The 12,763-nt window shown below is 46.1% G+C and overlaps 1 gene segment (V, D, J or C); it reads right to left on the bottom strand.

Annotated features, from left to right (window-relative positions):
* Positions 1–3,401: 3,401 nt before the first annotated feature.
* LOC131398374 (immunoglobulin lambda variable 2-8-like) lies at positions 3,402–3,980 on the bottom strand. The segment is given in 2 exon segments: positions 3,402–3,784; positions 3,900–3,980. Coding segments are annotated over 2 exon segments (375 nt in total).
* Positions 3,981–12,763: the final 8,783 nt, after the last annotated feature.

Here is a 12,763-nt window from a genome sequence, read left to right as displayed (position 1 = left end):
ATTCAAAAAGGCAGCTCCTATCTGAGAGACATGCTGGACTTTCTCACGAAGACTTTAAACCACCTTTTTAAAAATAACATAGGAAACAAAGCCTCGAAAAAGGAATGAAAATATTGAAATTCTTAGCCAAGTAACGGAAGATATAATGAAGCACAAAGTGGAGGTACTGTAAATGAAAAGTGCACGAGACGGGATTAACGGCAGATTGAGTCCTGGGCATGAAACTAGTGACCTCCAATCACAGCGATGGAACTGTCCAAAGCAAATGCAGAGGGAAAAATGAATTCTATAACATGGAATATTAACAGTCAGTGTGGGACCACTTCAAGTGACCTAATAACACATATAATTTGAATTTCCAAATGAGAGGAGACAGAGTGACAGAAACAAACCACATCTCCAGCAGCTCAACAACCACCAAATATAGGCAACATGAAGAAAACCAGCTCAAGCCTCATTATAAACATTTCTTGTTTGTGTGGACACCTTTCCAGACCACTCTTTGGCTTCACTGATTATTGATTCATTAGTAAAATGTCAACTGCAGAAGTTTGCTCCCTGAGGATTATATCACATCGTTTCTTTCTCTCTCTCTCTCCTCCAACCCTCACAACACAAACTCCAGTCGCCAGAGGATGCTCACTCTGGTCATTGTAGGTGAAACTGAGTGAGTACCCAGCTATGTCTACTCTTCCTAAACCCCACTAAACCTGTATTGAAGGTCATAGTCATATGCCAGAGTTTTCTGTATGAGACCAAGGAGCAGGAATATACACAGCAACACAAATTTGGAAGCCCGGATGCATATTGATGATTGTTAACTGACTTAATCTGACAAAGCCCAGTCCCAAGTCTGCAAAAGTTCAACTTGACATATTATTTTTAAATCTCGATCATTTGTGAGTATGCAAGTGATGAGTTGATATAAATTAAAACTTAAAATATGTGAAAGCTGTTCCAGAAGCAGGTGGATCTCCACATCCTCTCTCCTCCTAGTAGTGAGGCTGGTAGACCACTGCCCACTACCCCTCCCTGCACAGAGGTTCAATCTCACTTCTCTGGATGAGGGGAGGCCAGGTGGAGATGAATCTGTGGGAATCATGAGGACAACCCCATGTGTCTCACGAACATTGTGTCCTCTGCCCACCTCTCTCTAATGGTTCTCTCCATTGATGCCTTCCCTGGTAGGCAATAGACAGAAGGATTCGCCTATGAGGAAGCACGTCTGCCAGAGGCTGACAGCAATGACAGCATCCTGTAATGTTCAGGTCTGCGTGGCCTGGATTTGTACATCCCGTCTATGCCAGGCTTGTCTTGACATGAGCCATGTCACAGGCTCCCCATCAGCCAAGAATAATCTCTCTTCCTCCCGGTGAAGTGATCTCAGACTACTCCTGGGGTCCATGCTGAGCCAAGGCACAGAAAAAGTGAGGCAGCTAAATCCCTGACAATACTCCTACTGGATACCCAGGACCTGCCCACATCCAGTAAGGACACATACACAACTCTAGGGTCCCTTTTCTTCCTCTGGGGTCTTGACTTGTTGTCTTCAGGAGGGGCTCCAATAAATGCCAGGGAACCTTCACCCAAGAATGAGAATGAGCCTCTCATAGGGGCAATGTCTCCCGGAGCCTCCCCTGATAGACACATTGTCCTTTCCTCACTCAAGGAAGTTGTTGCTGGTTCCCACTGTTTCAAACTCTGTTGTTTTGGGGATGCAACCTAGGAAGGTGCAGTGAAAGAATGTAAAGAAAACAACAGATGATTAATACCAACTTCATCACAATGACTAATTGGAGAGTGGGCTGGATGGAGAGGCTGTGGGTGGGTAGATGTAGCAGTGGGTCGATGTGGTTTCTATTTATTATTCTTCCTTAAGTTGTGAATATTAATTTCATGCCCACTCCTTTAGGAATGATACCTTTCATAATAAGAGGAATTTAGAAAAAGAAACTGAAATATACCTGAATGCTTTTCCTTTCCTTAGCTACATAGTTAGGAATTCAGAACAAATGTAGATGTAGAGAAAGTTTTTGCGAGAAACCGCAAGTATAAGGTGAAAAGTCTGTGTTTGTAGCCTTTGGTGATGGTAGAAACAGTCACCTAGAAGCTTTGTATAAAGAAACTGGGAAAGGGGCCCCGCCCCAGGGGCCTAGTGGTTAAGTTCAGTGCCCTCTACTTCCATGGCCAGGGTTCAGTTCCTGGACGTGGACCTACACCACTTGTCTGTCAGTGGCCATGCTTTGGCAGCGGCTCACATACAAAAAGAGAAAGATTGGCAGTGGATCTTCGATCAGGGCAAATCTTCCTTAGGGGAAGAAAAAAATGAAACTCGAAAAGGAAAAGAAAGAATCAAAAGTGGCACAAAGTTCCCTCTTACTTTGATGAATCTGAGGCCCAACCCCACCCTGCTCTCTCCAGCATTTCCAGGACAAGTTCAAACAACACATAGAAAAGAAGGAAGGATGCCCTTCAATGTGGAATCCTTAGGAGGGTCTAAGAATGGGAGAAGAAGGTAGCATTGACTGCCTCCTAAAGCTTTCCTAGAGAGTGAATGTGATATTTTTATTTTGTCATGTGAAGTCATGTAAACTTAGAATCTTCTTGCCCTAGATCCTGAAAGGATCACTCGCCCTTGGGTTGTGAGACAAGAAGAGACAGAAAAATTAATGACATTCCATCAACTGATTAATGGATAAATAAATGGGGTATATCGATACAATGCCATATTATTTGGTCATAAGAAGTGGTGAAGTACTGATAATATATGCTTCAATATGGTGGAACTTTGCAAACACCATGATAAGCACAAGAATCCAGACACAAAATACCCTTTAGTGTAGGATTCCCTTTATGTGAAATGTCCAGAATAGGCAAATCCATAGACAGAGGTATAAATTAAGGGTTGTGAGTGGTTGAAGGGTGAGTGAAGTGGGGAGTGATTGCTAATGGATGTGGAGTTTCTTTAGGGGGACAAATGTGTCCTGGAATAATTAAGTGTCAACAGATGTACAAACTGTGAATATATTAAAATCCACTGAATTCTACACCTTAAAATGAAGAATTTTACAGAATGTGAATTCTATCTTTAAAAAGTATTAAGGCTTAGGAGGTAGTGTATACAACTTACTCTCAAATGATCCAGAAAATGAATAAGTTTTGTGTGTGTCTGTTGTGTACGTATATTTATAGATGTGTATGCACATATACAAACACATACATATATATACAGAAAGAGAGATGAGAAATAAGGAGATATAATGAAAAACAAATATGGCAAATTGTTAAAAATTGGTGCATCGGGAGAAAGGTTATTCAGGAGTTTAGTTTTCCTTAAATTTTTATTAAAAATTTGTAATTTTTTCAAAATAAAATAATAACAAGAAAAATTGAGAGCCTGAGTTTTGGAACGAAGGGAGTTGAGTGAGCTCAGAGGAGGTTTTGGTCTCACTTCCTCATGAACTTAAACCACTGTGGAAATTGTTACTGCTTCCATACGAGCTACAGTAATAATCTGCCTCATCCTCAGCCTGGAGCCCAGAGATGGTCAGCGAGGCCATGTTGCCAGACTTGGAGCCAGAGAAGTGAGCAGGGATCCCTGAGGCTCTAGAACTGACATCATAAATCAGGAGTTTGGGGGCTGTGCCTGGGTGCTGTTGGTACCGGGAGATGTAGTTATAACCCCCAATGTCGCTGCTGCTTCCAGCACAGAAGATGGTGACCGACTGACCCAGAGCCCCAGACGCAGAGGGGCGCTGAGTCAGGGCTGACTGGGCCCAGGACCCTGGAAAGAGGAAAAATACACTATGGTGAGTTTACTGTTGGCATCTCAATGAGCCTGAGGAGGAGACAAAGGATCAGCCCAGATGTCCCCATGGTCCCTTCCCTGGAGGCCTCACCTGTGCCCTGAGTGAGGAGGGTGAGGAGGAGCACAGTCCAGGCCATGGTGGAAATGCCTCAACAGCACTGCCTTCTGACACCCCAACCTTGGGCCCCAGACCTCCTTATCCCTTCCTTCTACCTCAGAGTTGGGAGGGGCCTCCATGCAAATCTGCTTCCTGCACCTGCCTCTCCTCATCCCTTCTGACCTGGTCCTTGATTCTGGATATTTCTGCATCCTTTGTCAAAAGAACTTACTCATGGATTAAAACTCTTTAACATGTTCTGAGGCAGGACAGACTCAGCCTATGACACTTGCAGAACTGGATCCAGCCCAGGGGCATTCCCCCCTTTCCTGTTATGGAGATGTGGTAGTTCCTGGGTGAGAAATCCCAGGACGCCAGGACGGCACTCTGTGCTGTGTGGGGCAATGTGAGGACAGGGTGCCAGACTGGCTGATAGAGATCCCATTGCTTCATTTCCCTGGTATCAGGGGAAAGCTAAGGACCCCTTGGTTCCCTCAACCATTAGTCCCCTCAGTTAGGAGGGGTCTTCAGGAATCACTCTACCCTCTGTCTCTGCAGTGGTTTGAGACTGAGGCCTGAGGCTGAGCCCTGACTGGTTTATTAGCCCTTTTAGAAGGTATTTTCTTGGGGGCAAAACCACTACGAGACACAGAGGGGCTCAGAGGGAAGCAGCTCTTTAAATTTCATCCAGGACAGCACTAGTCATAGCAAAGACCTTCCCAAGTTCAGGTGCTCACTGCCCCCTGATGGCCTCAGATGGTACAGCCCAAGCACCAGGGAAGGCAGCTGAGTGGGAGCTGGAAATCCCTCTTCTGCTCCCCTCCCCTCTTCCCTCATTCCCTGTCCAGCTCAGTACCTGGCCCCTGATCTCTTCCATTTCCCTCTAAGCTCAGTTCTCTTGTCTATTAACTTCCTCCAGAATGGAATGTGTCACCTGCCATGCCAGATGGGCCATGGGTCTCCTCAGGACTATCTAGCATGTCCCAACACAGCCTCACAGGATTATTGCTTGTGAGGCTTCTGTGGGCTCAGGGCTGAGGAAACGTTAGATGTGAAATATAACCAACCCCAGTAGGAAGGGCAGATGAGAAAAACGAGACGTGGTGAAGATAGACTGGCTTCTCAATGTGTGGAAAGAAAAAATACTACCTGAGGAAGAGAAAGCTCGTGTGATTGAGAAAGACTTCAAGAAAAGCAGGAGGTGAAGTTTGAGGAGGTGGGAGAAGGGCAGTGGGGTCAGAATTTGCCTGAGGGCCCCTCTCCAAGGACCTCTCCTCAGAGCATGTTTTGGTGTCACGGGGAAGAGGGGACTTTTCTTCCTATTCTGCTCTTCACACTCATCAAGACAACCTCACCTCAGTGCTGTGAGACTTCTTGAGGTCAAGTCTCTTCCATCCACAGAGTTGCTTCATCTAGTGTGTTTTTCTAGGTTTGAAGTGTGTCTCTTTTATGCAGCATAAATATGGGTCTTGTTTTTTTTAATCCATTCAGGCACCCTATGCCTTTTAATTGGAGCATTTAGTCCACTGACATTTAAAGTAGTATTGATAAGTATGTACTTACTTTCATTTTTTAACTTTCTTTTCTTGGTGTTTTAGTAGTTCTTCTCAGTTCCTCTCTTCTTCTCTTGCTCTCTTCCCTTGTGGTTTGATGGCTTTCTTTAGTGTTATGGTTGAGTTCGTTTCTCTTAGTTTTATGTGTAATTATTATAGGTTTCTGGTTTGTGATTACCATGGAGTTCATATCTCTAGAGCTCTACTCTTTAACTCCTGTCCTCCCACATTTTGTGTTTTTGATATCATATCTAACCTCTTTTTTGTGTGTTTGTATCTGATACCATCTTATCATGGAAATAGGTAGTTTTTCCCATTTGTGGTCTTCTCTTTCCCCCTTAGATATGTCCTTTAGTATTTCTTGTAGAACTGGATTCTTGGTGACAAACTCCTTTATTTGTTGCTTGTCTGAGAAACTTTTTATCTCTCCTTCCATTTTGAATGATAACCTTGCTGGGTAGAGTATTCTTGGCTGTAGGTTTCTTCCTTTTAGCGCTTTAAATATATCGTGCCACTCTCTTCTAGCCTGTAAGGTTTCTGCTGAGAAGTCAGCTGATAGCCTTATGGTGGTTCCTTTCTATGTATCTTGTTGGTTTTCTCTTGTGGCTTTTAGGATTCTCTCTTTATCTTTAATCATGGACATTTTAATTTTGATGCATCTTGATGTGGGCATCTTTGGATTTATCTTGTTTGGTGCTTTCTGTGCTTCCTGTAGCTGGAAGTCTGTTTCCTTCCTAAGGTTAGGGAAGTTTTCAGTTATTATTTCTTCAAGTAGAAGCTCTGCCCCTTTGTCTCCCTCTTCTCTTTCTGGGACACCCATAACACGGATGTTAGTGTGCTTGATGTTATCCAGAGGTCCCATAGACTGTCCTCACTCTTCTTTCTTCTTTCTTCTTTTATCTGTTCAGCTTAGGTCATTTCTTCTAGTCTTTCATCCAGCGCACTGCTACATTTTTCTGTATCCGCTACTCTGTTTTCGAGTCCCTCTAGTGAATTTTTCATTTCCAGTATTGTACTTTTCATTTCTGATTGGTTCTTTTATATATCTTCCATTTCTTTGTCGACGTTCTCAATAAGCTCATCCATTCTTCTCCCAAGATCAGTGAGTATCCTTAACACTCTTTGTTTGAAGTCTCTGTCAAGTAGGTAGACCCAGTCTCTCCAGAGCAGGAGCCCCACACACTCCACCAATGCCCCACACTCTCCACCTGCTCCTTGTGCACACCTCACCCCACAGAGGTAGACCCACTTGCCAGGCTGTGGAGAATCCAGTCACCAATCTATGCAGGCCCACAAATTGCCTGAGGGCTTGTTGTTGGGTGGGGCCAGTCCCTAGGGTGGGCTGCCTGCCCTGGCCAACTGGATTAAATCCATGCTCTAGTGGGTGCGTCAGACCCTGCAAAGCATGTCACACAGAGAATTCCAATGGCATCTGGCAGCCTTTGTGTCTGCATGGCCACACCAGATCACAACAATGGCCGCCACCATAGTCCCAGTCCCTGGAGAGGTCTCACCTCTCACCAAGATGCACTCAGAGCCTATCAGGTGAGTCTCTTTTCATCAGAGGATTGTGCACCTTTCTTTCTGGTGATCTTATGTTGCTCTCTGAGACTGCTGAATTTGTGCCTGGGCCCTTTCAAAGCAGTCTTTAATTTCTTTGCGAACCAGCTTTTCTGAGGGTATTCCCCAATGTGGTTAGTAGCAAGCAAAGTCAGATATTATGCCACTCATCTCTGTTGTGATAGGTCCAATAATGCCTACAGTGGGAGTGCTCCCTGGCTCAGGGCCCTACTCCTCCAGGGAAGGATGCATACTTTTGGGCTGTTCCCGGGCGGCCATGAAGCACTATGGCTTGTGAAGGTGGCCATTTTTTCTCCCCAGAAGGGAATTTCTGCCTCTTCCACCTCAGTTAGGATTGTCATTTCTTGCAGGGGTTCTCCTTATACGGTTTTCAGTTCTCTCTCAGGGGTAATTTTTCCGAGATAAGTTGTAAATTGGCTGTGTCCGTGGGAGGAGGTGAGTTCAGAGTCCGCCTAAGCTGCCATCTTGACTGCTCCCCTTGCTAGTTTGTTTTTATAAAAAGGAATGGGTTTGGGGTAAAGTCTCAGCAATACTGAATGTACAAATTATGGAAAATTTTCAAAGTAATTCCCTTTTCGTGTAGAAAAATACCCAACCTCATTACCTAAGCTGTCAGTCACCATGTGATCTGTGTGCCACCCACCATTAGCCCTCATGTCTCTCTAATCAAGACCCACTTGGTGATTCTTCAGCCAGGGTGGATTTTTTTCTGGTCCTGCAATTGGCTATATTCTTGCTACCTCAGTGCCTTTGCACAGGCTGCTCCTCTGTCTGAAATTCTCATGTCCTTATATTCACATGTCTGGATCTGTCTGAGGACGCAGAAATGTGCACCAGCCACCCACTCAATAATGCCCGTTTGTTGAATGAATCGAGGAGAGAGCTCAGGTGGGGAAGCTAAGCTGCACCATTTCCCCAAAGAGTTTCCAGGCCACATTCAGCAGGTTAGAAAAAAAAATGTGCCCATTGGGGTCTGAGAGAGGACCTGAAATACAAATAGGTGTTGATGCATCTTCCTCATATGTCCCCCAGCAAATGTCACACTTGGGTCTCTGCTTGAACACTCTTGCTCTCTCTCTGCAGTGGCCCATGGCTTAGAGGAGGAAAGGGGCATAGGATCTGATCTTTCCTATCTTATCCCTTTCTGGAAAGCAGGATATGGCTGCAGAGAAGGCTGAGGACTTACTCTACCCTGCTTTGAATGCTGAGGTGGAGGAGAGGATTCCAATCTATCTGAGAAAATGTCCAGTAGATCCCTTCCCAGGAACAAAGCAAGGTGGGGACTTGACAGTCCCTCTCCACCTCTCCTTGGGGTGGATGCTCACACCCTCTGTCCCAGCTTCTGCAGTGGCCTGACATTTGGCCTGAGAATGAGGCCTGGGGAGTTTATTGTCCTATGTAGAGAAGGGATTGAATGGGGACAGGGACTTGTGAGTGTGTCCTCTACGAAGTGATAGGAGAGAAAGAAGCTACTGGAACCTCCTACACCCAGGAAAATCCTTAGCAGTACCTTCAGGGCCATTGCGGTCCCCAAATCCAGACTCTCACTGCCCCCTGGTGGCTCAGATGGGAGAGCCTGACAGGAGGGGAGAGATCCATGAATCACCGCTCTGCTTCCCCAGTTCACTTCCTCCACCTCTTTGACAACTCTGAACTTGTTCCTTCCCCACCCCAACTTTTCCTTCTAATTGACTCTGAGCTCCCTGGCTCAGTTCCCGCAGCTCCATCTGGAATGGAATGTGTCACCCACCACACCTGCTGGCCAAAATACCTCTCCCTCAGGATCAACAGCTTAACCAGGACCCTTGTCAATGGATCACTGTTTGGGAGGCAAGTCTCTGTTGAGGGATCGGGAAACACTGGGAGTAAAATGAAGCCGGCCCTGGTATTAGAAATGCAGGAGAAAGGAAACAGGGAGAAAACATTTTGGAGTCTCAACATGTGTGACATGAATCTCCAGGAGGAAAGAGACAGGGAGAGTGAGGAGATTCCAGGAACCCTCACAAATGTTGTCTTTCAACTGGGGAGAAGGTGAACAGGTCTGGAAGGAGGCTTGACCCTATGGCCAAGTCCAAGGACCTCCCTTCAGAGTGGAGTCCTGTCTGGATGCAGCAGGACTCTGGATCCTCCTTTATCATCTGCCATTTCCTTCTTGGGAAAGTCATAACTGAGAGCAGTTTGCATACCTGGAGTGAAGTCTTTCACCTGTAAATACATGAATGATTTATCTATGTTTTTCTAGGAAGACTTGGAATGGGATGTGGTGGACTGAATGGTGGCCTCAAAGACATCATGTGTAATCATTTACAGGTCCTGTAAATTTCAACATATTTGAAAAAAGCTTCTACGCAGTTGTGATGAAATCAAAGATCTTGAGAAGAGAAGATCATCCTGGAATATCTGGATGGTCTCTAAATGCCATCGCAAGTATCTTTATAAGAGAGAGAAAGAAGGAGATTTCACACACAGAGGAGAAGGCGATGTGACCAGTAGACAGAGATTGGTGGTGTGGCACCAAGCGAAGGAATGCTGGCAGCCCCGTGAAGCTGGAAGAACCAGGAAGGTATTCTCCCCTAGAGCCCCTGGTGGGAGCCCAGCCTCCTCAGACACCTTGATGTGGACCCAAAGAAATCCTGGGCTGCAGACTATGAGAGAATCATTTCTCTTGGTTTTTTTCCACCCAATCTATGGAACTGTGTCACGGCAGCCTGAGGAAACTGACTAACGAGGTAAATACTTGGCTCTGAGGTGACTGGATATTGCAGTTTGGGCTCTTAGGAAACTTATTAGAGATATTCGGCTCTGAGTCTCCTGGCCCTCCTTCCTGGTTTCCCTACAACCACATACAGTGAGTGGTACCTTTCTTGGGGACCCATCTGTCTTGCTCTGAGCAGTGCTGTACTCTATAGATCCTCTCCAGGACCCCGAGGGTCAGATACCCTGACTGCCACATCCCCTTTGCCGCTCACCTGGCTTCTGTGGTTAAGCCTCATCAACATCCCTCTAAAACATCGGGTTTCTGTCATCCCTGTTGGTACTCAGGAACCTCTTCCTGACCCACCAGCTCTCCCTTGTCCTGGAGGAGAGACGTCCAATGCGCTTCTCAATGATGCTGGTGCTTCTCTGCCCGCACATTCTTTATCACTGGAGTAAATGCTGTGTCCTCCAGGGTCTCCTGAAGATCATCTCTCCTGAGGAGGTATCCATCCTTACCTGGTAAAGCCACTCCTGCTAACCAATTTCTGTGCCCATTAATTCCTTTCTCGTCACTCCATGGTGAGTTTGACAGGCCACTTCACTGGTGTAGACTATCACTTTCTCCTTCCTTCTAAGAGTCCTCCCAGCAGCAGGCTTGCAGATGGTCTTGATGTCCATGCCACAGGGTTAAATCCTGAGTCTCTGGAGAAAGCTTCTAGCAGATAAACGCCCTCTTCATTCTTAGCTGCACCCCTTGATCCTGAACCCTCAGAATCAATCCCTGTGCACATTCTCCCAGGTCCCACCACATTGTTGGCTGGTTCTGCAGTTCCTCAGCCCTGTGACCAGGCCCAGCAAATTCTTGACCAGGATTGCTGGGACTCATTCCTAGTTAATGGTCCATTGGCCTTAACCAGGAGAGGGGGCAGACACAAGGGCTGCTGGTGACAGTGAATATTATCTCACAGGGCAGAGGTCTCCACACCATCTTCAAGCGAAGGGAGAGAAGACATGGGACAGAATGCGTAAGAGAAGGACAATTCTGCAGGCTTGGATATTCAGAGGAATTTTAGATTGAACATTCAGGGACACTTGATTCCACATGTGACTCAGGACCCTGTTGTTTCCCAGGTAGGGCACTGACCAGGCAGAGCAGAGCTGCCCAGTGAGTGTTCACTGTTCTCTGAGCTCTGCTGCTTTTAGGATTCAATCCTGGGCCTCAGCTCTCCCTGCCTCTCTCTGAGCAGACGAGAGAGTTTAGCGGCAATAAAGAGAGCTTCTGGTTTTTACTCTTAGCTTTTCCTCACTGATTTTTACTCCCAGCCTTTTCTGTCTTACAAATCATCCATTGCACAAGCAGCAAGGATGCAAATCTACGGTCCTTAAAAGTACCCTTTCCTGCATATTTCTCAAATGGCTGACACACTTCCCTACTTTGTATTTCCTCCTTCAGGTACATCATCCTTGTTAACCTCTGGGAAAAGTTTAAAATCATACATTTCTCCTCTGTTGCAGGGACTCACCGTGCTTCTACCTCCCATACTGGCATCACCATTGTTCCAAAATCCACTTCTCCATGTCTGTTTCTCAGACACACCTGGTCTAGGGAAACCCAAAGCTATCCTGGATTTAGCACTGAAGGTTCCATATCCAGAGAACCCATCAGTCATAGGCAAAGTGGGCTAATTAGTCACCCTCCTGACACCATCTGCCAGGCTGGGTCTCCCTGGAAACAGACACTAAAGTGGAGGTGGGCACATAGAGGTTTATTGGGGAGCGCTGTTGGCATCAACCCCTGTGCAAGAGATGGGCGGGAGCAGGATCAGGGAATGAGACCCCACACTGTGACAGTCCAGGCTCTCCAAGTAGCATCACCAGGTCAGAGGGGGACATAGAGTACCAATTAAAATGATGTGATGTTGGAAAGATTTTGTCACGAAGGTTTGGTACCCAGGTATGTTAGATTCATTCTGTTGCTATAACAAATTACCACAAACTTGCTTGCTTGTAAAAACAGAAAGGTATTCTCTTACAGTTCTGAATGCCTGAAGTCTGAAAAGAAGCTTGGAAACCAAGGTCTCAGCAGGGCTAACTCCTTCTGGAAATTCCAAGGAGAGTCTGTTTTCTTGCCTCTTCTAGCTGCTAGAGGCTGCTGGCGTTCCTTGGCTCAGAGCTTCATCACTCCAATATTTGCTCCGTGGTCATACCTCCTTCTCCTCAGTCCTCAAATCTCCCTTTGCACCCCCAATAGGGATACTTGTGATGATATTTAGGGCACACTGAATAATCCAGGATAATGTTCCCACCTCAAGTTACTTAATGACATCTGCCAGATAAGATTACATTCACAGGTTTCAGGGACCAGGACGTGGATATCTTTGGGGACATTACACGCAGTACCAAACCAGCCCTCAAGTCCTACTGAGGCACATGCATAGAAAACACTCTGAGGGGATATTCCCAGGATGCATCACAAAACTGTGCTGTGACATGTCCCAGGAACATGAGATGGGCACAATCAATTTTAAAAGCCATTATAAAATGACTATTCTCTCCTCCTTTTTAAAAAAATAGTTTCAATATTTGTGGAAACCTAGTAGGCACTTCCTACTGCTATTTCTGAAAAGAAAAACACAAAACGGTTGGTGATTTCAGGACGAAGACACAGAGGGTTTAAAGAGGAATAAGAGAAGGAGGCCCCCATGAATCAACAAAGTGTGTCTCAACTATGCAGCCAGTGAGGAGCTTGAGGAGTTGCAGGGCCACGCCATGGTGCAGACAGCCCGAGATCGCCCTCCTGAGCCCATAGCTGGGCAGGGCAGACTTAGGGGTCTTTATCCCACTAGGCTTCCCTGTGTTTCAGGGGCTGGGGGGACGGGAGCTTCAAGCAAATCTGTTCACCAATCTTCATCCGTCTTCACTCCTTCCTCTGGCTCCAGATCCTTCAGGATGGGACCCTTCAGGGTATCCTACCAAGTGGAGCCTGGAAAGGATGGTGTGATCAAGAGATTTGTTTCCATGAAATAA

The sequence above is a fragment of the Diceros bicornis genome, chromosome 35, assembly GCF_020826845.1.
Source record: "Diceros bicornis minor isolate mBicDic1 chromosome 35, mDicBic1.mat.cur, whole genome shotgun sequence".
Classification (NCBI taxonomy): Eukaryota; Metazoa; Chordata; class Mammalia; order Perissodactyla; family Rhinocerotidae; genus Diceros; species Diceros bicornis.
The sequence above is the reverse complement of the archived record's forward strand: the minus strand, read 5'-3'. Positions and strand labels throughout refer to the sequence as shown.